Here is a 22997-nt window from a genome sequence, read left to right as displayed (position 1 = left end):
CACTCTCATATATGTGTGTGTGTGTGTGTGTGCGTGTGTATGTGAGTGTGTGTGTGCGTGTGTGTGTATTTTGTGCGCGTGTGTGTCTGTGCGCGTGTGTGTATCTGTGTGTGCGTATGCGTGTGTGTGTACATTAGACTATATGTGTGTGTGTGTGTGTGTGTGTGTGTGTGTGTGTGTGTGTGTGTGTGTGTGTGTGTGTGTGTGTGTGTGTGTGTGTGTGTGTGATATGAAATCCGTTGAAACATGTAACCAGGACGTAGAATAAATATCTCAGGTACAGTTAGTAATACAGAATGATTCTTTAGCTGTGCCGGTTTGGCCTGAGCGACGTATTTCTCTTCCTTGTACTTCAAGTAACCTGTCTAGCGCTGGGTGTAGGTGAGAAGAGTACAAGTGTAATACATGGCGCCTGCACTGCCACTGGTCCTACCTGCTTTGTGCTTGCTTTTCTTACGCTCCACGGAGGGACAAGGTGGGTCACACATAATTATAGGATAGCCATCATTTCATATGACCATGTGTTTTTGTTATATTGTTGAATATAATTTGCAACTGACATCTTAACATTTTGGCGATCAAACGTCTGCCTACCTGTATGTTTGTCCGCCTGTCTGATTGCCTTCTTGCCTGTCACCGTCTGTTTATGTGTGTCTCTCTGTCAGTGTTTCTCTGTCTGTCTGTCTGTCGGTTTGTCTATCTATATGTCTGTCTGTCTGTCTGTCTGTCTGTTTGTCGGTCTGTCTGTCTGTATGTCTGTATGTCTTCCTGGCTGTCTCTCTGTCTGTATGTCTGTCTGTCTGTCTGTATGTATGTCTATCTCTCTCTCTCTCTCTCTCTCTCTCTCTCTCTCTCTCTCTCTCTCTCTCTCTCTCTGTTAGTCTGTATGTGGCAAATAAAAGTATGTGACATTTAGAAGACATACACACTAAGTGTTACAGAGTGGAGGATTGGGAAAAGTACTCGTACAACCAGGTTAAAAAAAAGGAATGTCGTACTCTGGGTGCTTATAATAATAGTGCTGTCAATGTTGTTGTTGTGCGCCCCTCTAAATTGCTCCTTAAATCGTCGTTTCATGCCATTCAGTGTCTCTGTCGCTGTTGCCTTTCGTCTTTGTTTATTTATGTCTCTCCTTTTTATATTTAGTCAAGTTTTTACTAAACATTTTAACATCGAGGGGGAATCGAAACGAGGGTCGTGGTGTATGTGCGTATGTGTGTGTGTGTGTCTGTGTGTCTGTGTGTGTGTGTGTGTGTCTGTGTGTGTGTGTGTGTGTGTGTGTAGAGCGATTCAGACTAAACTACTGGACCGATCTTTATGAAATTTGACATGAGAGTTCCTGGGTATGAAATCCCCGAACATTTTTTTCATTTTTTTGATAAATGTCTTTGATGACGTCATATCCGGCTTTTCGTGAAAGTTGAGGCGGCACTGTCACGCCCTCATTTTTCAACCAAATTGGTTGAAATTTTGGTCAAGTAATTTTCGACGAAGCCCGGACTTCGGTATTGCATTTCAGCTTGGTGGCTTAAAAATTACATAATGACTTTGGTCATTAAAAATCTGAAAATTGTAAAAAAAAATAAAAATTTATAAAACGATCCAAATTTACGTTTATCTTATTCTCCATTATTTGCTGATTCCAAAAACATATAAATATGTTATATTCGGATTAAAAACAAGCTCTGAAAATTAAATATATAAAAATTATTATCAAAATTAAATTGTCGAAATCAATTTAAAAACACTGTCATCTTATTCCTTGTCGGTTCCTGATTCCAAAAACATATAGATATGATATGTTTGGATTAAAAACACGCTCAGAAAGTTAAAACAAAGAGAGGTACAGAAAAGCGTGCTATCCTTCTTAGCGCAACTACTACCCCGCTCTTCTTGTCAATTTCACTGCCTTTGCCATGAGCGGTGGACTGACGATGCTACGAGTATATGGTATTGCTGACAAAATGGCATTGCGTTCAGTTTCATTCTGTGAGTTCGACAGCTACTTGACTAAATATTGTATTTTCGCCTTACGCGACTTGTTGTTTATACCGCCGGCGGTGTATGTGTGTGTGTGTGCGTCTCTCTCTTTCTCTCTCTCTCTCTCTCTCTCTCTCTCTCTCTCTCTCTCTCTCTCTCTCTCTCTCTCTCTCTCTCTCTCTCTCTCTCTCTCTCTCTCTCTCTCTCTCTCTCTCTCTCTCTCTCTCTCTCTCTCTCTGTCACTTCTCTGACAACTCAGTAGAATGCCACATGCTCGCTGATGACACAACACTACGGACACAAAATAGACGTCTTGAAAATATTCAACAATCTCTTCAGCACACCCTTAGAGACATCTCACAATGGTGCTCTGAAAACAACATGGTCCTAAACCCTCTGAAATCTAAATCAATGGTAATTACAACGCGCCAGAAGCATCAGTTGTCCCCCCTCTCACTAGATCTCACCATCAACGGAAACTCAATAGAAAAGGTTTGCGAACACAAACTGCTAGGCGTGATTATCGATGATAAGCTTAGGTGGCATTCCCACATTGAACATCTGTGTAAACGCGTTTCAAGAAATTTATTCCTACTTTCAAAACTTCAGTCAGTCATAACTTTAGACGCCCGAAAAATGTTCTACAACGCCCACATCAAACCTCACATTGATTATGCCTCTGTCATCTGGGATGGCTGTAGTGATGCATTATTCAAAACTATAAATTCTCGTCATCGTAGGTCAGCTAAACTCATTCTGCCTGACCCATCACTAACTACTGACGCAAAACTGACAGCCCTCAATATACCTCAACTTAAACAACAGCTTTTATTTAATAAATCAGTTTTCATGCACAAGATCCTACATGACCAAGCACCCGAATATCTAACTCACTTGTTTCAATCAACACCTTCTCGGTATTCCACTTTCAAGCATAATCTGGCCTGCCCGAAGCCACGCATTGACATATTTAAAACTAGTCTTTCATACTCGGGAGCTTATGTCTGGAACTCCCTACCTACATGCTTAAAATCGACCAGTAACCTTAAAACATTCAAAACACATCTGCAAAAATACATTCAAACATCACTTTAATGTAATGTGCCTGGTTGCTCAAACGTATGTGTGCCTTTTATCCTTCTGAAAATGTGCATGTATGTGTCTTGCGTCAACTTGGTGTGATAAGAATACATTCTCGTGTATTACTCCTTCTAGTATCTAAGATAGTATTACTGCATTTTATATTGGCATGGTGATTCCTTCATAATCTAAGATGGTATATATTAGGTCATGAACGGTTTTTATTTTTATTTTTATTTTTATTTTTATTTTTATTTTTTTTTTTTTTATTTTTTATTTTTTTATTTTATTTATTTATTTATTTTTTTTTAATTTTTTTTTTTTTTTTTAAACTTTGCTACCTGATTATTTATTTGGTTAGTGTGTCGTGTTATGTTGGCTTGCCTTATAAGTTAGTTGATCTTCTGTGTGTGTGTGCGTGTGCGTGTGCGTGTATATATATGTGTGTGTGTGTGTGTTCTGATAATGTATGGTTGTATATCTGTATATCACATGTCGATAAAAAATGATCTTATTCTTATATTTTTTTTTTGCGTGTGTCTGCGTTTCATCATAAAAAGTTTGTTCCTATGTATTCCCATTTCGATTATAACCATTTTGCTTAGATCAGGACTAGCTGTAAGAAAGGTCCTACGGACCTAATGCTATCTTTCCTTTTAATAAAGTTCAAAGTTCAATGTTTCAATGTTTCTCTCTCTCTCTCTCTCTCTCTCTCTCTCTCTCTCTCTCTCTCTCTCTCTCTCTCTCTCTCTCTCTCTCTCTCTCTCTCTCTTTCTCTCTCTCTCTCTCCCTCCCTCTCTCTCTCCCTCCCTCCCTCCCTCCCACCCGGGGAGTTAGAACGGGACGAAAACTGTGCAGCAGCGAACGGTCCGACCACAGGCGCAGGATATTTGTGTGAGTGAACCAAAACAAGGTTGTGAACACGAAAAGTGTCCCCGGACGATGGCTTCAGATACAAACTACTTGGGTTTCCCAGGCTTCTTTGAGAGCCCCCCCTCACACATTCTACCTTCCTTAACATCACTGGACTCGGCTGACACGACAGGGGGAGAGGGAGGGGCTTGGTGACACTAACCATAACATTGAACGTGTTGAATGTGAGGAAACCACAGACCAGAGGGAGAAACGGATGTTGTGGTAGAAGACGAATTTAGCGCTGATAGCCTACTGATGCGGATGACAACGACAGCGTGCAACAAGTTTGGGACGACCAAATCGACGGCATCGACTACTACCGTACTTGTCAACTGTCACGCACACATGCATAAAACACGCACGCAGTCTGTCATCCACGACTCAATAACAATCTTGCTCTTTCGACTACAAAACACAAGTTGACACGAACAGTAGATTAAGAACGTTTCTTACAAAAATCAAATATACGTAGATCAACATAAATACACACACAACTCACTAACTAACCATACAACTCTTTCTTACGATAACATCGACAACGACAACAACAATATCAAACATCACTCAGACTGTTTCTGAAATATCGTTTAACAGAAGGCCTTCTTGTCGAGCAAGTTCTACGACGTGAAGATGAATGTCACAGTTTTCTGCAATAGCGCTTTCCTTAACGTTGTTTTGGGTATCTTAGAAAATAATAATCGAAAACTTTCGAATCGAAGCTGTTCGTAGCAGACGGACTTTTGATCGGCTGTGGTCTCACACTTTTACAGATATCTTTCAATAAAATTCCTTATTCGACAAGTTGTCGGGCAGACTGCCGTACCTCAGATTGTTTTCCACTACCACACTCATACATTTGCGTTGTAGTGTATTAGTGAAGGACAATCGATCCGAAAATGTTCGAACCGAGAGAGGAAAAATGGCGGCCGGCCGGACATATGCTTAAGGTCCGACCACTAGCAGACGGATCTTCGGTCGAGACTCACACACTTTCACAAATGTGAACAGCTCAGATCATGGGTAATTTTAACACCTTCACATTTAAATGCTTATTTTATAGCCATCCATTGAATTGAGAAGAAAACAAAGCATACTAAACGGCTAAGCATGAATCAAACAATAGGAAAATAAAAAGAACCAACAACATCGTTTTGTATGTGTGGGTAGTAAACACGTTTTATTTACAAAACGCGGCGGAAAATTGCGACAAATGTGTTGCACAGCGACAGGTCACTTTCTTCAACCAAGGCCAGTACTATCATACATGACAAAGGAAAGCAAATATGGCTTGAATTATAAAGTTATAGTGTTCCTTTGCGTGTCTGAGTGATAAACTGTTTTAACCAACTCTCTTCTGAAACGTAATTGCACTCAGCAGATTTGTCTTCCGCTCATAACTTTCGTGTCACACGGTCTTTGCGACAAACAGATAGATCGCATTCTCGCAGAAAATCATTGACAACACAGACCAGTCATTTTTAGCATTGCATTTGGGAAGGGCTACTATTATAGTGTGTTTTAAGAAAGAAAAACATTATAGTATCGGGAGAACACGACCAAATGAGTGTTCGTGTCACGGCGTTATGGGCGTGAGATTGTTTAGACTTTTTGTTCTCACACTGTAGCAAAATCATTGACAACACAGACAAGTCAGTTTTAGCATAGACATTGGGAAGGGCTACTATTATAGTGTGTTTTAGGAAAGAAAAACATTATAGTATCGGCAGAACACGACCAAATGAGTTTGCGTTATGGGCGTGAGATTGTTTTTTTTTAACACTGCAGATCATAGCTTAAAAACTACTGAGTGGATCTTTATGAAATTTGATACGGATATTTTTGACTGGATTTTCTCATAGAAGGTTTTTCCGTTTATTGATAGGACAGTTTGATGACGTCATATTTTACCGTTTGCCAAAAGGTCGAGGCAGCACTTTCACAGTTACAGTTTTTCATCAATTTGATCGAATTTCTTATCACACAATCTCAGATCTAGGTCGGATTATGGAATTGCATTTCAGCTTGGTCACTTAAAGTTTTGTTTTTGAAATGTTTGTTCGAAATATGTCATTTTTTTCAAATTTTTAAAAACTAATATTTGAAACAGAAAATTTATATTGGTGTATTCCCTATTGCGTCCTGTATCTAAAACTATTTAGTTTTGTTGTTTTGTATTGATAATTATGCTTTAAAATGAAGAAAACCGATAAATAACCACTATCTTTATTTATGAAAAAAGACACTTAAAAACAACTTCTATCTATTCCTTATCATTTTCTGATTCCAAATATATATAGTTTCATGGTGTTTGACGTTGAAAATATGCTCAAACTTAACAAACTCGGATCGTTGAATGGAAATTATACTTCCAAGCTCCAAAAGCACGTCATTTCAAGTGTGGAACACGCTCATGACGTCATACTGAAAGGTGATGAATTATGGCTTCACCTTGCGATGTTTCATTTCAAACATGGTAACATTTTTAAAGGGGTTTCTTTCTCAGATTTGTGTTTGCCCTTTGTCTGTCTCTCTATGTCTCCGTCTGTCTGACTGATTCAATTAAATGTGTAATTACTTAGTTTTGCAAAAGTCAAACTAAGTATGATATACCTAATTGATTCAGCTTTCTAAATTATTATTGTAAATGTGTGAGTTTTATTCAAAACAAATTTAATTGGTGTTTTAAACTCAATAATGGGGCATGCTGTGATGAGCAGAAGAATGTGTATTTACGAGCAGAAAAAGCCCATCAAAGTCAAGAATCGTGTTTTTCTTTTTCTATTTTCACCGTGTAGCTTCCTACAGACACTAAGCAACAGTGTGGTACCACTTACAGTGCAATATCTTGTACTTTAATTTTGACCATCTGTGTAACACTTTATTGACCCATGATCTGAGCTGTTCACCAATATATTTCGATATAATTCGTTATTCAACAAGTTGTCGGACAGACAGTTGTATGTCACGGTTATCTACACATGCGCTCAGCTCTTATTGTTAGTTTGCATCGGATTAAAGAACTATGGACCAGAAACGTTTCGAATCGAATGATTTTTTGCTCTGGCCGCGGTGTAACAGTCGCGCATGCGCATTGAGTCCCCACAGTCACGAGGCACATGAAAATTAGTAATTAACCCGTGGAAATTGCTAATTTTGGTTTTGGCGCTTGTAAGCCGTCAGGAAGCGAGCCAAAACTGACAATTAGACATTAACATTTGAAAATTAGTTATTAACACGTGAAAATGAGTAACTTTCACGGGTTAATTACTAATTTTTAGTTTTGGCGCTAGTGAGCCGTCATAGAAGTAGCCATACAATATCCCCTGCCGTTGATAACAGGTTTCCGGCGTTTGCTCTACGTAAGCAAACCCTACGTTCAATGAAGAACGGATTCGCTTGGAACGCAAGCCTTCTTTCCTCGACCAGAGGCAAAGAACGAATGATAAAAAGGAGTATCTACGCGCTCGAAGTTCACCCTACAAAATGCAAGTAAAATACACGTGAATTACCCGAGCGCGAGCTCCACCAGACACTCGAAGTTAACACGCAGTCTACCTGTGACAGGCAAAATAGAGGGACACGGGCGCTCCACAGTAATACCTTTAACAACACAGCATAAAATTGGGGGTCATGCCAATACGTCCCAGTACCATTGTGTCCCAGTACCATTGCGTCCCCAAAAAATGCCGTCTCATTGCGTCCCATTAAGCAATCCCATTGGGTCCCAATACCATTGGGTCCCAATGCCATTGCGTCCCGTACCATTGCGTCCCAACACAATTGCGTGTCGATAGGTCCCAAGAAAATTGCATCTCGATACGTCCCATAAAGGAATCCCATCACGTCCCCGTACCATTACGTCCCAACACAATTGTTACTTGAGCAATGCTTGAACGCTGCGGTGGGCAGTGTGTGTGGGTGTGTGTGGGGGGGATGAATGGGGAGGTGAGGTGGGCACAGTGAGGTGTGGGCCGCGGAAGGGGGGACCCGCGGAAGGGGGGATGGGGTACGTGATCATCGTGGTCAGACTAGGGGAGAGATGGAATGGGTGGGTGTGAACAGTGATTAAGGATGGAGAAGAGATAAATAAATAGACATACACACAATCTGTTAAACACATTGATTTATGAGATATTTCGTTGGTCAGACAATTTTTAATTCATTATATTTTATAATCTGATGAAAGATGACAGGTCCCTTTTTTAAGCAAGACCTTTAATTCAAGAGTCAAAATTTATTTTGATTTTAAGTGACACGTAGAAGATAACATATTGTAACAAGTATTATGACCCCTTTTTTTCCTTCATGATTTTTCACAAAGAAGAAATGTACTGTCTGATTGTGCAGTTTCCAATAATTATTCGTGTTTGTCAATTACTGTTCTCCAGTCACAGAGAGAGAGAGAGAACGAACGAACGAACGAACGAACGAACCAACTTTATTTTTCGAGGGTAATGGAGTAGATACAGCAAAGATCTTTTTTCATCCAGCCCTCGCCCAAGAGGGAATTAACTAAGCAGTGCATAATATTAAAGCAGAAGAAGAAGCAAAGCAAAAACATAAAAACATGGTTATTAAATCAGACAAAGAGAGGGAAAAAAAAAATGTTCATAGCATTTGTACTGGAAACTTGCATTCTCCCAGTAAGGTCATATATTGTATTGTATACGTTGCAAGCATAGAGAGAGAGAGAGAGAGAGAGAGAGAGAGAGAGAGAGAGAGAGAGAGAGAGAGAGAGAGAGAGAGAGAGAGAGAGAGAGAGAGAGAGAGAGAGAGAGAGAGAGAGAGAGAGAGAGAGAGAGAGAGAGAGAGAGAGAGAGAGAGACAAGACAAGACAAGACAAGACAAGACAAGACAAAGACAAATTCTTTATTAACGAGGGTAATGGCATAAGCAAACATGTGGGTTTTTTACATCCATGGCAGCCCTCGCCCATGGGAGGGTTTCAGCTTTCTTTCTTTATTTATTTGGTGTTTAACGTTGTTTTCAACCGTTCAAGGTTATATCGCGACGGGGAAAGGGGGGGGATGGGATAGAGCCACTTGTCAATTGTTTCTTGTTCACAAAAGCACTAATCAAAAATTTGCTCCAGGGGCTTGCAACGTAGTACAATACAATATATGACCTTACTGGGAGAATGCAAGTTTCCAGTACAAAGGACTTAACATTTCTTACATACTGCTTGACTAAAATCTTTACAAACATTGACTATTCTATACAAGAAACACTTAATTGTAAAAGGAGAAACAGAATCCGTTAGTCGCCTCTTACGACATGCTGGGGAGCATCGGGTAAATTCTTCCACCTAACCCGCGGGGGGGAGCGCTAGCGATACGCACCCGGAACCTATCGATACATTTTTTGGTCAAAGTCCGTCCACAAGTTTGTCCAACATCACCGGTACACATCTTTTTATTTTATTTTTATTTGTGAAACACTGCTATGTACCGACACATTTTGTAATAAAAGTGCGTTTTGTAATAAAGTTATTACAAATCGTGTTCGGCTTACACAATTCAGTTTATTACAAATCGTGTTGAACGCGTTTTGTAATACATTTTGTGTAATCCGAACACGATTAGTAATAAATTTATTACAAAACGCAATTTTATTACAAAACGTGTCGCTACATTGCTACAGTAACATCTCAGAAATTAAATTCACTAGTATTGGGACCTAATGGTACTGGGACGCAATGGCACGTACTTGCATTGGGACCTAATGGTACTGGGACCTAATGGTACTGGGACCCATTGGTATTGGGACGCAATGGTACTGGGACGCAAAGGTACTGGGACGTAATGATACTGGGACGTAATGGTACTGGGACGTAATGGTACTGGGACGTATTGACATGTAGCCTAAAATTGTACACATCTTAAAGCCGCTTGTGACATTAACAGTGACAGCAAAAGTGAGAGACGTCGTTACATCATCCAAATAGTGACAACGATTGTCGTTGATTAGAGATGGGAAATAAGACTTGTTTCCTAGCTGTGACCGACTGTGCTGTGTTTGAGCATGATCTTAACGAAGGATGCGTTCGTTATATGTTTGAGCTGGTAATTTGACACTGTGCACGCTAACATTAGTTAGAGTAGTTTGTATAATTCAAGGTAGCCGCAGCAAAAACGAATTTCTCACTGTTGCCTATGCCTACTGTTCCCACATTCACATATATTAAAGGTGGTCGTCTACATTTTTGCTTTTTTTCAATAATCTTATGGTTAGACTTCGCTAAAAAGTTATGTCAGATGATGAATGAACCATGGGGAAAAAAGTTATAGAAAAAATATATGTAAAAAAAGTTTTTATTTTTGGGTAGTGTCTCATACACTCCCAATGTTTTGTTTTCTGTTTTCTGAGACCATGTGCTTTGACTAAAAATATCGACCAATCAAATTATCAGCGGCGCATGCGCAAAGAGTCATCTACGGTCCAAAGATGTCTGCTATCTTGCGTTTGACAGACGCAGTACGTAAAAAGCAAAATTGCGATCGATCAAGGCAGCATAGGCCTGAATGTGTACATTTGGGGTACCAGAAACAACACTGAGATGCTGCGAAGTTGGAATTGGGCACCAAATCCGACCGGCAAGGGACAAAAATGCTCATTGAATTTTACATCGGGGGTGTGTTCAAAGTACTTTTGGCGAAATCGTAAGCGTGACAAAGCCCAGGGAGTCTTTCTACTGCCGGAAGAGCATGCTGAAACGGGAATGTAAGTATAATTGTTGACATTATACCCAACCTTTCCTTTGATCTCCCATTAACTTTAGTTGTATAATTGATTTGAAAGCTAGTAATTACGTTTCTCAGTTTAGAAACAAAGCTTGTAGCTGTTGGCTAAAAGGGCGTCCGAAAATCGTAAACCGGTCTTACTTTTAGATCTAGTTTTCACATTATGTTTTCCTCCACATGTTTTCCTTTTCTCATCTAGTGTCGTGTCGTGTCGTATCGTGTCGTGTCGTGGGAGGGTGGGGGTACGTATCCAGTGGCTGATTCTACTTCGGACAGCATAGATCGACATAATCCAGATGAATAGAACTAAACTGTCACGTTTTTGTTAGAATCTAATAGATCTATTCTAAGGTATGGCTTCAGCTACATTCCGTCTGCATGTGCCTCACACGAACGACTGTTTGAAAAAAAAAAAAGATTCTCTTCAGAGATTCATGATATTATTCTGTTTTGACCACCACATTTGTACAGTGTGTGATTGAATGACAAGGTGACGTGCATCTGTACGCAGACGCGCGCTCGTGTGTGTGGGGTCTGCCTGTGCCTTCAACGTAAATTGTGTGTATTCAACAGTAACGTTGCACATTGCAGATCTGTGCGCCAGGAATGTGGACAAGATAGCCGCAGTTTGAGCAAGGATCCAACGGTAAGCCATTTTATTCGAAAACTATTTTATTCGATGACAGCGTGTGTTAGCAAGCTTCTATGATGTTCCTGCACACAGCCCTCACCGCTGCGACAGGAATACTTGTTCATGATTTGAAGGTTCACACATATCCTGTGGGGCACGATAGAATTACTCGCGCACGCAAAACGACACGCATATTTTTGTTTGTTTGTTTGTTTTTGAAGTTGCTGAAATCATTATTTTGTCTTGGGAGAGGGTTTTTTGTGTAAGGATTTGTATAAACATTGAATCTGTGTGTGTGATTGTTTGTGTGTGTGTGTGTGTAAAAGAGAGAGAGAGAGAGAGAGAGAGAGAGAGCGAGAGAGAGAGAGAGCGAGAGAGAGCGAGAGAGAGAGAGCGAGAGAGAGAGAGAGAGAGAGAGAGATAGATATATATATGAGTTGTTCTTCAGTACTGGTGACAGAAAGGGGGAAAAGTGGTCAAAATTCAAATCTCTAGTTTTGTTTTTGAAATATTGCTTTTCATAAAGCAGAAATACTGTAGTATCTGTTGTACACAAGAAAAAATCACTGGTTCACATGGTTCCTACATAATCTAACTTTTAAAGCTGGTTCTTGTGTGTCTGTGTGTATGTTTGTATGATGACGATAGGACCCGAAACGGCTGCACGGACTGAGACAGGAATTGCAGAGAATGTTCTTTGCCACTCGAGTCGTGTCATGGGGTACTTTTGGAATAGCAAATTTGAAAGGATTCTTCAAAAAACGGCGGAAAACATTATATACCCTGTGAGCTATCGAGGATCCTCCCCGTCTGGGCTGTCGAAACATGGTCTTGTTAAAAGACGTTTTCAAATGCGGTTAACGGAGAGATACACTCGAAGCACATTTAGCGAAGCTATGTTGCCAAATCATCAAAGATCAACATTTCACTACACGGATCGATGCACACAGTCGAAATAGATGTGACTTTCACACGACCGAAGACTACTTACTAGCAGACTAGCAGACGACAAGATCTAAATATTTAGATCAGTGAGAGCAATCCGTTGAAGAACAGTTACTCCGCTTATTCGTCTTCAGTTATATTAAGCTTATTTCCCCTGCCATAAGTTTCCTTGCAGATCTGCAGTCGCGTAGTAAAAGGAACTAGTGTCATCGGAAGATTCTTCTCAGTCAAATGTTCTATGCTGACAAAAGTCACTTTCGGACAACACGACGATTGACTTAATTTATGAGCCCAAAGGTAACAATATCGACAAGAATGTACGCATTTGACATTAAATGAAACATTCATAGACAGTTTGCAACTCACCAGATCTGCCAAAGAGCCGTCATTCGTGAAAAAAACGATGATTTTAATCCGACAGGTATCGGAAACAAGTCTTGGTCACCTGCGTTATTCCTTCCGAGGCGACGTGACGGCGCCACATTTGTTTGTTTATGGCTGTTTATCGCGAAACAACACAGTTGAAATTTGTGTGTAAAATACCACAAATGTGTGGTGAATCAGTTCGTCATCTGCGTTTCGATGGTAATTCAGTCAGATTGGAGTTACTTTGAATCGAAGGCGAGGGTAACCTGCGTTATTTGTGGGACGGCGTGAACACATTTGATTGCAATATTTTATACAGAAAGTAAATTTCAATGATTCTGGCTCAGACTTGTAGATCTGTTATGCAGTGTTTTGGTAGTGTATCTGCTTTTCTGCTATGAAGCTCATTTGGAGTGATACGCTGATCGAAGTGGGGTACCCTATGTGGGACATCAGCCGTATGCAGATTACGCCTCAGAACACTCTCGCATTTCACAAAGACAACAATAATTTGCAACATTTCAAGAACTGCATCAGTTTTATTAGATACTATTTCAACAAAAACAGCACAAACACGACTATTATCAACAACACAGAACGGGAGGTAAGTCTTCAAAGACGCACCAAATGTGCGTTCCCATTTTTGGACGCCATTTTTGCTAGCATTTTCACAGTAAATCTTAATATTTCCATATCTATTGAATGATTTTGGTATTTTCTTTGATTTTGCCGATTCTCCTATCTCTCTGGCATGTACTGGGTGCTTTGTGACCAGTTTCTCCCCTGGACTGTATTGAACAATGCGTCCGTGTGAGCTGACCCCCACTTGTGACCAGGAGCAAAGAACAACTCATATATATATATATTTATATATATATATATATATAGAGAGAGAGAGAGAGAGAGAGAGAGAGAGAGAGAGAGAGAGAGAGAGAGAGAGAGAGAGAGAGAGAGAGAGAGAGAGAGAGAGAGAGGTGTGTGTGTTTCGCTCTGAAAAACGAGAACACGCAAAAGCAAACATCGTTTTTGTTCAAGGTATCGGACATATTAAGTACATGCAGCTGCATATTTTGCTAATAGTGAAGGGGAACATATTTTTTCATAGCCTTTATTCATCTGACAAGCTGACAACATAATAAGGGAAAAAAGACAAATTAAATAACATATATCCACAATTAATATTACAACAAATGCAAGCGGACCAATAGAATAGTTGCAACAAACTTCAGGCTAAATAACATCAAACAGAAAGGACCAAAGGGAGAATAAGAGATCACGCGTATATAAGAAAACAGCTGTAACAATTTTGATGTCCGCATGTATCATTAAAAACACGATATCCACATCTTGCCTGTATTTAATGTCATGCAATAACGAGCAGCAAGTTGTGTAAAATTGAGTGGCACAGAAAGGCACAGTCGTTCCCATGAAAACTTTTAGCTCACTATTTCGGATGTAGACAAAAGTGTACATGAACACAGACTAAGATTCGACAACCTGGCTGCTTCATGCACAAAGTGACAATTTATGTTGATGTGTTATTATCACAGATTCCTGCTTGTGTTTGTTCAAAAATCAGTCAATAAAAATAAAAATCACAAACCGCACCCAGGCTCATTATTTTTGGCATGTGTTTAGCGATGGTCTTCTGTTTTGAGACGGTAAATCGAATTGTTCACACGGGTAGGGCTGAACCTTTCATATCAATATTCAAAAAACAAAAACAAAGTTTAACAACACTTATAAGATGGGAAGGGGGGGTCATCAAATGGTGTGCTTTTGCTATCAGGGGAGGGAATCACCTTATCCGAGAAAAATTTCCGCCCTTGATTTTCCTGACGTGACACATACATGTGCAATGTGAATAAAAAATGCATCAGTCACAAAAAAATACAACTATTTGGCAGGATCAATTAGTACATTTGATGCATATATGAATGTTGTTCGGCATGATAAATAATGCCCTGGCTGATACGTCCCCTGCTAAATTATCTTCAGTAGATTATCATCGATATCTGTGTGCCCTATGCACAGCGTTTGTTTTTCGGTTGTTGTTGTTTTTGTTCATGCAACGTTTCCGGCGTATTCACAAGATATTTGGAGAAATGTCATGGAAGCCTGAAGATCAAAAACAAAAATATTTACTATGAAAACGGAATTCCAATAGCTCCTGCCATTCTAATTGTGGACTTTAGCATGCAGCCGTGTGTCCTTTGTTGCAAACTGAAGACAACAAATATACATGCAGCCCGATTTCTTGAAATGTGGCATCGGTATTAAGTGTGTGTGTGTGTGTGTGTGTGTGTGTGTGTGTGTGTGTGTGTGTGTGTGTGTGTGTTATGCTGGGGGGGGTTACAACTGCAGAAGTAAACAAGCTTATGTCCTACTATGTTTTCAGAATCGCTCTATGTTTTACTACAGAACTGAAGTAGCAATGGTTAATAGAGTGAAAAAGGAGAGGGTGGGGGAGGAAGGTATACAATATACAAGTGGGTAGATTTTTGGACCAGCTGTATGCCCGCTAGGTGGAAGACGTTCATGGCATCCATGTAAGAATACATCGCTGCTCTACCGATCCAGCATGAAGTCGTGTCCAATAGTGGCAGTGGAATGGAAAAGTAGGGCTACTAGACCTACAAACAAATCTTAAAATGTTATTAAATAGTTGTCAACTACTAATAATAAGAATATCATACTGGAAAGATATGGCGACCAACGTTGCTTTCAGTGGCATTTTTCATCTAAACGTATTTTCAATTGCCGGAGTTCCGTTTCTCTATATACGTTTGTCGTTGTGTATTTCTGTTCGTATTGTGTATCAAACAACGGGTTATGTGGAATGTCAAAGATCTACACCACACTCACACACACACACACTCAACTCAACTCAACTCAACTCAACTTTTATTGGCTTCAATTTTCATAGAAGAATTTGTCTTGCGCTTGGGAGAAAGTAAGAGTATAACATATAAAAACAGCATTCATATCACATTTTATGTATCACACACAGTAATCACTAGTATAAGCCTACAATGATCACATTTGTACCTGTATAATACATGCAAATAAATAGTATCACATTTCCACGTATCACACACAATATATACATTACATAACATACAGCAAGCTTCCATCTCCCGCGCCCCCCCCCCTCCCACACATACATATCCTCGCACGCGCGTCGACTCCATACAAATGACATCATCAGTCCATTAACTAAAATGCACACATACACACACACACACACACACACACACACACACACACACACACACACACACACACACACACACACACACACACACACACACACACACAGAAAGGTTGCTCATACGACTCACCTTCGTCTTAATAAGTTATGGTTAATGACTCAAAAATAATCTGGCGCTCTAGCTCCATTGGAATTCAAGAAATTATCCTATTCCCACCCACTGAGTATACATGTGAATTTTAAAGATCTATCTTGAAAGACGTCAATGAAAATGATGCTTTACACCAGATATTGACCAAACTGTGACCTTGAGATATGACGAGGGCCAACAGAGTTAGGACCATGACTGAAAGTTCATCAAACCATGGGAGGGGTGAAGTTTGAAAGCTCTCCTTACTACATACACATGGAAGACCATGAACATTTCCTTTTTGTTTGACAAAACAACCTACTGTGACCTTGACATTTGACAATGATCTAGCAAGCTTGCATCATGCCTCGAGGTCATTAACCAAGGAGAGCGTGTGGAATTTCAAAGCTGTAGTATTTGCCAAAATATTAGAATGACTGGGCCATTTCTACTTTAGTATTACGAAGTGAATTGCCAGTGCATATGTGTTCATAACATTTAACTTAAAGATTAATAACTGAAACAGTACACATTTTTAAAGATTTCATCCAACGGTTATCCGCCATATCCTTGCCCGCCCATCATTTTTCAGGAAGTTTTTTTTTCTCATCATAATTTAATGAATAATTACGGCACAACATAGTCGAGTCATGCACAACTAATGCCGATTAGCAGCAGTTTGCTGACATTTCTGAAACATTTTCAGATTTTTAAGTACTACTTTTGTACTTACAGGTCTTTGACGGGTGCAAAATTGAGGTTGCATGCCGCAACACTGGTTATCAACCTCCCTTCCCCTATCCTGGTAGTGATGACAAACACATCTGGAAGGCCTTGTGGCTGCACCTGAAGTAGGCTCCTCTGGTAAGGATCCTCTGTTTAGTTTGCAAGTCATGTCCAAAACCGGGAATGGGAGCCGCTCAGCAATGGACAGGACCAGCTTCCTCAGCTCTTAAACGGTCATCTCGTTCACCATGGCATGACCAACACAATTAAAAGTCATATTGTCATGAAAAAATGTGGTGCATGCACATTTGTATCCATTTCATATTTTTTCATAATGTAGTATTATTAAACAAGTGGCATATAGATATAATAAAAAGCCCACTTGCCTGACATACATGAAACGTTGTGGAATTATCATCCCACATCTCAGGGTAATGGACACCACATTTAAAGAAAGTTGCCAAAGTAATTCAAGAGTTATCAGTATTTTAATGGGTGGCATTTTTGTGGGGGGTTACCCTGTACTTGTTTGTGTGTGTGTGTGTGGGTGTGGGTGTGTGTGTGTGTGTGTGGGTGTGAGTGTGCTGATATATCATATATGTCATGTGTGTGTGTGTGCTTTATGCATTCAGATGTATACATGTGTGAGTGTGTATAATTAAAATTCTTTTGTTAATATAATGTGTCTCGACTGATTGATTGGATTGTCGATTTTGTAAGTATCCTTTTAAACAGCAAACGGAATTATAGTGTGTCACCAACTCTCTCTCTCTCTCTCTCTCTCTCTCTCTCTCTCTCTCTCTCTCTCTCTCTCTCTCTCTCTCTCTCTCTCTCTCTCTCTCTCTCTCTCTCTCTCTCTCTCTCTCTCTCTCTCTCGCACGCACACACACACACACACGCACACACTCATTTACAATATACAACCAGCCCACACTTGAATAAATGAGATTAATATAAGCACCCAAGCAATAACAGAGAGAAGAAATCTTCAAACCATTACATTTATAACAACATTAACTCACTGTAAGAGAGTTGGATCTTTCTTCCCGATAACTCTTGGCGGCAGCTTTTTGAATAGCTGTCCGTATGCTGCCTCTCTGTGTCCGCACCTGCTGGCCCTGTCCTGTCTCTTCTGACGGGTGGAGAAGATGAGGTTGAGCTCATAGTTGAGACATGAGAAAAGCCTGCTTGATTCGACCTGAGTATCGAAATGGACAGCTTTTAAAACAAAAAAGAAACAAAACAAAAAAACTGATAAAAGACACAATCTGAAAAATGGACAAACAGTTATTATCGACGGGAATGAATCATAAGTGAATGAAATACGTGGCTCATACCTATCATGCAATGCAGCACAATATCAGTTTATCTATGCCAATTGTAAAATGAGTTAGGCTACACGTTTGGCATTTTTAAGAACTATAAATGCATAATTGAATCGTTTTGAACGTGATCAGGTATACGAAAACAAACACAGATACTTCCATTCACTCAATTACTCACGAATACTACCACGCAAATGTCACACACACACACACACACACACACACACACACACACACACACACACACACACACACACACACACACACACACACACACACACACACACACTCACACACACACACACACACACACACACACACACACACACACACACACACACACACATAGACCTAAGAAATAAAAACCATCTGCATTCGAAGATTCAACCGGAGAATCTAGATCTCTGATTCAACTGCTTGGAATAGAATTTAGATATGTAGTTGTTACTCTTACAGGATAAGCAATGGCGATTCTGACATTGGTGTTGCGGGTAATAGTCTACGTAAACTAATCAAAAATGAATGCACAAAAATCAAGGACTCTTGTTGGAAAATACAATGGTTTTTGATTCAAATTCCTATTTTGTAGTCGAAATGTGTTTGTGTGTAGAAATACACATTAGATCGATTGCATGCATTTTAGATTTCATTGTCGGTGTACGTGTGTCACTGTATCGGAACTGTGCGTCTCGAGACATTCAATTAACGTTAGGCCTGTGCTTTTGCTTTACTGTTATTATGACTTCTTAATTCCTGAACCGAATCATTCAGCAGAGCCTCTTTGTTAACCGCCATAAAACAACTTGTCCACTTGATGCCATACCCACACCACTGCATTTTGAGAATCTTGATGTGTTGTTGCCAACTCTTACTCAAATTGTCAATGATAGCCTGTTATCTGGTGTTTTTCCATCATTGTTCAAAACTGCACTTGTCAAACCACTTCTCAAAAAACCTAGTCTTGATGTCAATATTTTGAAGAACTATCGTCCTGTATTAAATTTATCATTCTTGTCCAATTTTTTGGAAAGATTGTTTTGAAGCAGCTGTTGTCATATTTGAACACCCATGATTTGATATCGCACTCTCAGTTCGCTTATCGCCCTTCTCACTGTACTGAAACAGCCCTACTTAAAGTAATCAGTGACATTCTGTCTGCTCTGGATGATGGTGATGTGTCAGTGCTTACCCTACTTGACCTTTCTGCAGCGTTCGACACGATTGACCATGTCACACATCTCCATAGACTTCAGACTCTGTACGGCATCTCCGGTCCACCGCTAGCATGGCTTGAGTCCTATCTCATTGGCAGGACTCAGGCTGTGCTTGTCGATGGCCAGATGTCTGCTCCAGCCCCACTTTATTTCGGTGTTCCTCAAGGTTCAGTACTCGGTCCCATCCTTTTCATCATGTACACTGATTCAAAACCATTCTGTTTTAAATCAGTCTTTTGCTGATGACACCCAGCTGCATAAACCCAGTCCCCCTGCAGAGACACATTCCGCCATCCAGACCATTCAGACATGCATCACTGCTGTTAAATCTTGGATGGTCGATAACAAACTTAAGCTGAATGATGATAAGACTGAAGTCTTACTGTGCAAAAAGAAGAACACTACATTTCCCTCTCCCCAACCTGTTTCTGTTCAAATAGGTAACACCGACATTATTTTCCCACCATCAGCTAGAAACCTTGGATTCACCCTTTAATCTGACATGACCCTTAACAAACATATATCTTTAGCCTGTAGAGCATCTTATTTTGAGCTTCGTAAGATCAGCACCATTCGCCACACACTCTCCTCTCAAACAACTAACACTCTTGTCTGTGCCTTTGTTCTTTCTAAACTTGACTACTGCAACTCTCTTCTCTCTGGCTGTCCTCTGTACCTCCTGCATAAACTACAAAAAGTCCAAAACTCGGCAGCACGCCTCATTCTGAAAGCACGAAAACGAGGTCACGCAACACCACTTCTTCACACACTGCACTGGTTACCTATTCAAGCCCGCATTGACTACAAACTGTCCACCCTCTGCTTTAACTTCTTTTCTGGCTCGTCTCCTGCTTACTTCTCTGAACTCCTCACCGTCTATTCTCCAGCAAGACAACTCCGTGCCTCTTCTGACTGTTGCATCCTCACCATACCACACACCAAAACCAAAACCTACGGACAACGACCTTTTACTTTCTGCGCACCCACACAATGGAATTCTCTCCCCTTTCACATCCGCCACTCTCAGACACCCCAAGCATTCAAACGAGCACTTAAAACGCACCTCTTCAAGAAATACAACCCCTGATTTTGTTTTCTCAGTCCATCAGTAGGCTACATGTAGTGTATGTGTTGTTTTAGTGATAATGTGATAATGTATATAAACATCTAGAGCTGTTTTTCAGTATTGCTGATAACATGTTCTGTTTGATTAAGGGTATTCAGCTGGTATTTCCTTGTTTTCACTACCTATTTTATTCATGTTTTTATTATTTAGTTAGTGGAATAATCTTTTGTAATGTATGTTTAATGGTGTATGCTTTTAATTAAGCGTTGCTGACTATGAATGTAGATGTAAATGCTTGTATAACTGTGTTTTAATTTTAAATGTGTCAAGCGCAAAGAGCATAATTGTACATTTGTGACCCTCCACCACGAAATGAGTCGCATGTCACCTTTGCATGATTTTCATATTTTTACATTTTCATAAAGAGTTTTTTATGCTCTATCCAGTGGTGAAAACCGTTTTAGAAAAGAGCGAAAACTGTTTGAGTTACAAGCCTGTGACTAAGGTGACCCTCACACTGTTACCAGACACTCCCCGGACTTATATTAAGCCTAGCGCAGAACCGCGCGAGGTGACATGCGACTCATTTCGTGGTGGAGGGTCACATTTATGATGTTGCGCTATATAAATGCTCATTTATTATCATTATTATTATTCATAAAACATAAAGTACCGTAATGTGCACTGCTGTAAGCGTAAAACTGACTTGTGAGAGGATCCCTGAAATGCGACAACTCAGCTAAGATTTCATGTCGACGAATGACGAACACAGTACGTGAACAGAGCAAACACATTGCTTGAAACAGTTTTGTTGCAATATAAAGCCTTGTTTGCAGTCACTAAAAAGTCATCTACGACAAGAATGTATTGCATAAACTGATAAAATAACTTACCAGAGAACTTTCGTCAAGGAAGCGGATGCTCGCCTCTATGAATTCTGGGTGGTTGAGCACTTTGAAAGCGGTTTACATTATGTTCCAAATAAGGATATCCTACTATGCTGAAATACTACAATGAATTTTCAAACTGCTAACCTGGCTCCGTCCTTTCTGATCGGAGGGGTGTTTTTTGGGGATAATGTTAGTGAATAGACTCAGCATTTGTGACCCTCCACCACGGAATGAGTCGCATGTCACCTTTGCATGATTTTTATATTTTTACATTTTCATAACGAGATTTTTATGCTCTAGCCAGTGGTGAAAACCGTTTTGGAAAAGTTTGAGTTATAAGCCTGTGACTCAGGTGACCCACACACTGTTACCAGACACTCCCCGGACTTATATTAAGCCTAGCCCAGAACCGCGCGAGGTGACATGCGACTCATTTCGTGGTGGAGGGTCACATTTAAGCTGTCAAATGTCAATTTCTGTGAGAAAATGTAGACGAGGACCTTTAAGATCATGTCAATGTAATAAGATGGCGCATTTCTAAGCTGTAAACAATGCATCAGTGTGAGAAACGTAACAACATCTAACTAGTATATATTCCTGTGTGTGTGTGTATGTGTGTGTGTGTGTGTGTGTGTGTGTGTGTGTGTGTGTGTGTGTGTGTGTGTGTGTGTGTGTGTGTGTGTGTGTGTGTGTGTGTGTGTGTGTGTGTGTGTGCGCCGGCGTGCGAAATTCCGTGCGTCTGTGTGCGCGTGCATCTGGGTGTGCTTATGTGCGTGAATGTGTGTACATTTCCAACAGGTACATCATTGACAGGAAACGTGACAGGGCCTGACTTCCTGGTGACAGACTGGACCCGACAGCTGAACCTAACATGCCTTGTGTCGAATGCTTCAGTAGTGAGTATGTACCTATGGTTCACTCCTGGTACTGACACCAAGCGCTGTAATGAAACACCAGTCTGCACGTTTCAACCCAGGCTGGAGGACGACAACCAGAATGTCACGTGCTCAGCGGTTGATCCTACTGGCGGTTTCTTACTGCGGACATTTTACCAAGTGAACCTGACATGTGGGTAAAAGCACCGGTTACAACATATAGGCAGGATGGCAAATAAAATCGAGGAGGAAAGCATAGCGATGAACATAACAACGTGCAGGCTTAATAACTCAACTATCGAATCGACGTCTTACAATAACTCTTTCTGATTATCCTTGTTTTCCTATTGAAGAAGTCAGAGTAGCAAATCCCTTTTTCCATATGCCACAGACAAACAAAGCAATTAAACAACCAAGCAGATCATTTTAATCGAGTAATGTTGCACTGTTTGGTAAGTTAATTTGACTACCTAACAAGTCTACCTATATTTTGACTTTGATCAGTTCAAAATTGAAGAAACGAAACATGACCAACTGAAATTACTGTACGATTACATCCAAACTGCAAGCATCACTTTGCACAAAAACATACATTTATTTTTGTGAAGTGCTGTTGATATTCTGCTGTCAGAGTGTGTGTTTGTGAAAATAATGTCATTTCTTCCGCTGATGTTTTTCATGTTTTTTTTAATTTTGTATGTGTGGTTTTTTTTTTGTTATCGGAACGAGAAAGCGACAATAATTTTCGCCACAACAGGAAATTTCACATCACATCTAATGATACTGTCAATTGTACAGTACCCCGCGAAAGAAACGCAACTCATTAACTGTGTTATACAGGGTAGGGGCCAAGCGAGTCGTGATTACAGGCGAACGTGTCACTTCGATACGCTACAAAATTCG

The 22997-nt window shown here is 40.2% G+C and overlaps 1 protein-coding gene across 2 annotated transcripts in view; it reads left to right on the top strand.

Moving 5' to 3' along the window:
• The first annotated feature begins 321 nt into the window (after window positions 1-321).
• LOC138973927 (uncharacterized) overlaps window positions 322-22997 on the top strand; it is a 33734-nt gene continuing 11058 nt past the window's right edge. For both annotated transcript variants that reach the window (XM_070346636.1, XM_070346635.1), the window contains exons 1-2: window positions 322-475; window positions 22018-22287. In XM_070346636.1, the coding sequence (XP_070202737.1) occupies window positions 406-475; window positions 22018-22287 (340 nt within the window). In that variant the 5' untranslated portion in view covers window positions 322-405. The remainder of the gene's footprint in view (window positions 476-22017; window positions 22288-22997) is intronic.

Source organism: Littorina saxatilis, linkage group LG8, assembly GCF_037325665.1.
Source record: "Littorina saxatilis isolate snail1 linkage group LG8, US_GU_Lsax_2.0, whole genome shotgun sequence".
In the NCBI taxonomy this organism is placed as follows: Eukaryota; Metazoa; Mollusca; class Gastropoda; order Littorinimorpha; family Littorinidae; genus Littorina; species Littorina saxatilis.
The sequence above is the reverse complement of the archived record's forward strand: the minus strand, read 5'-3'. Positions and strand labels throughout refer to the sequence as shown.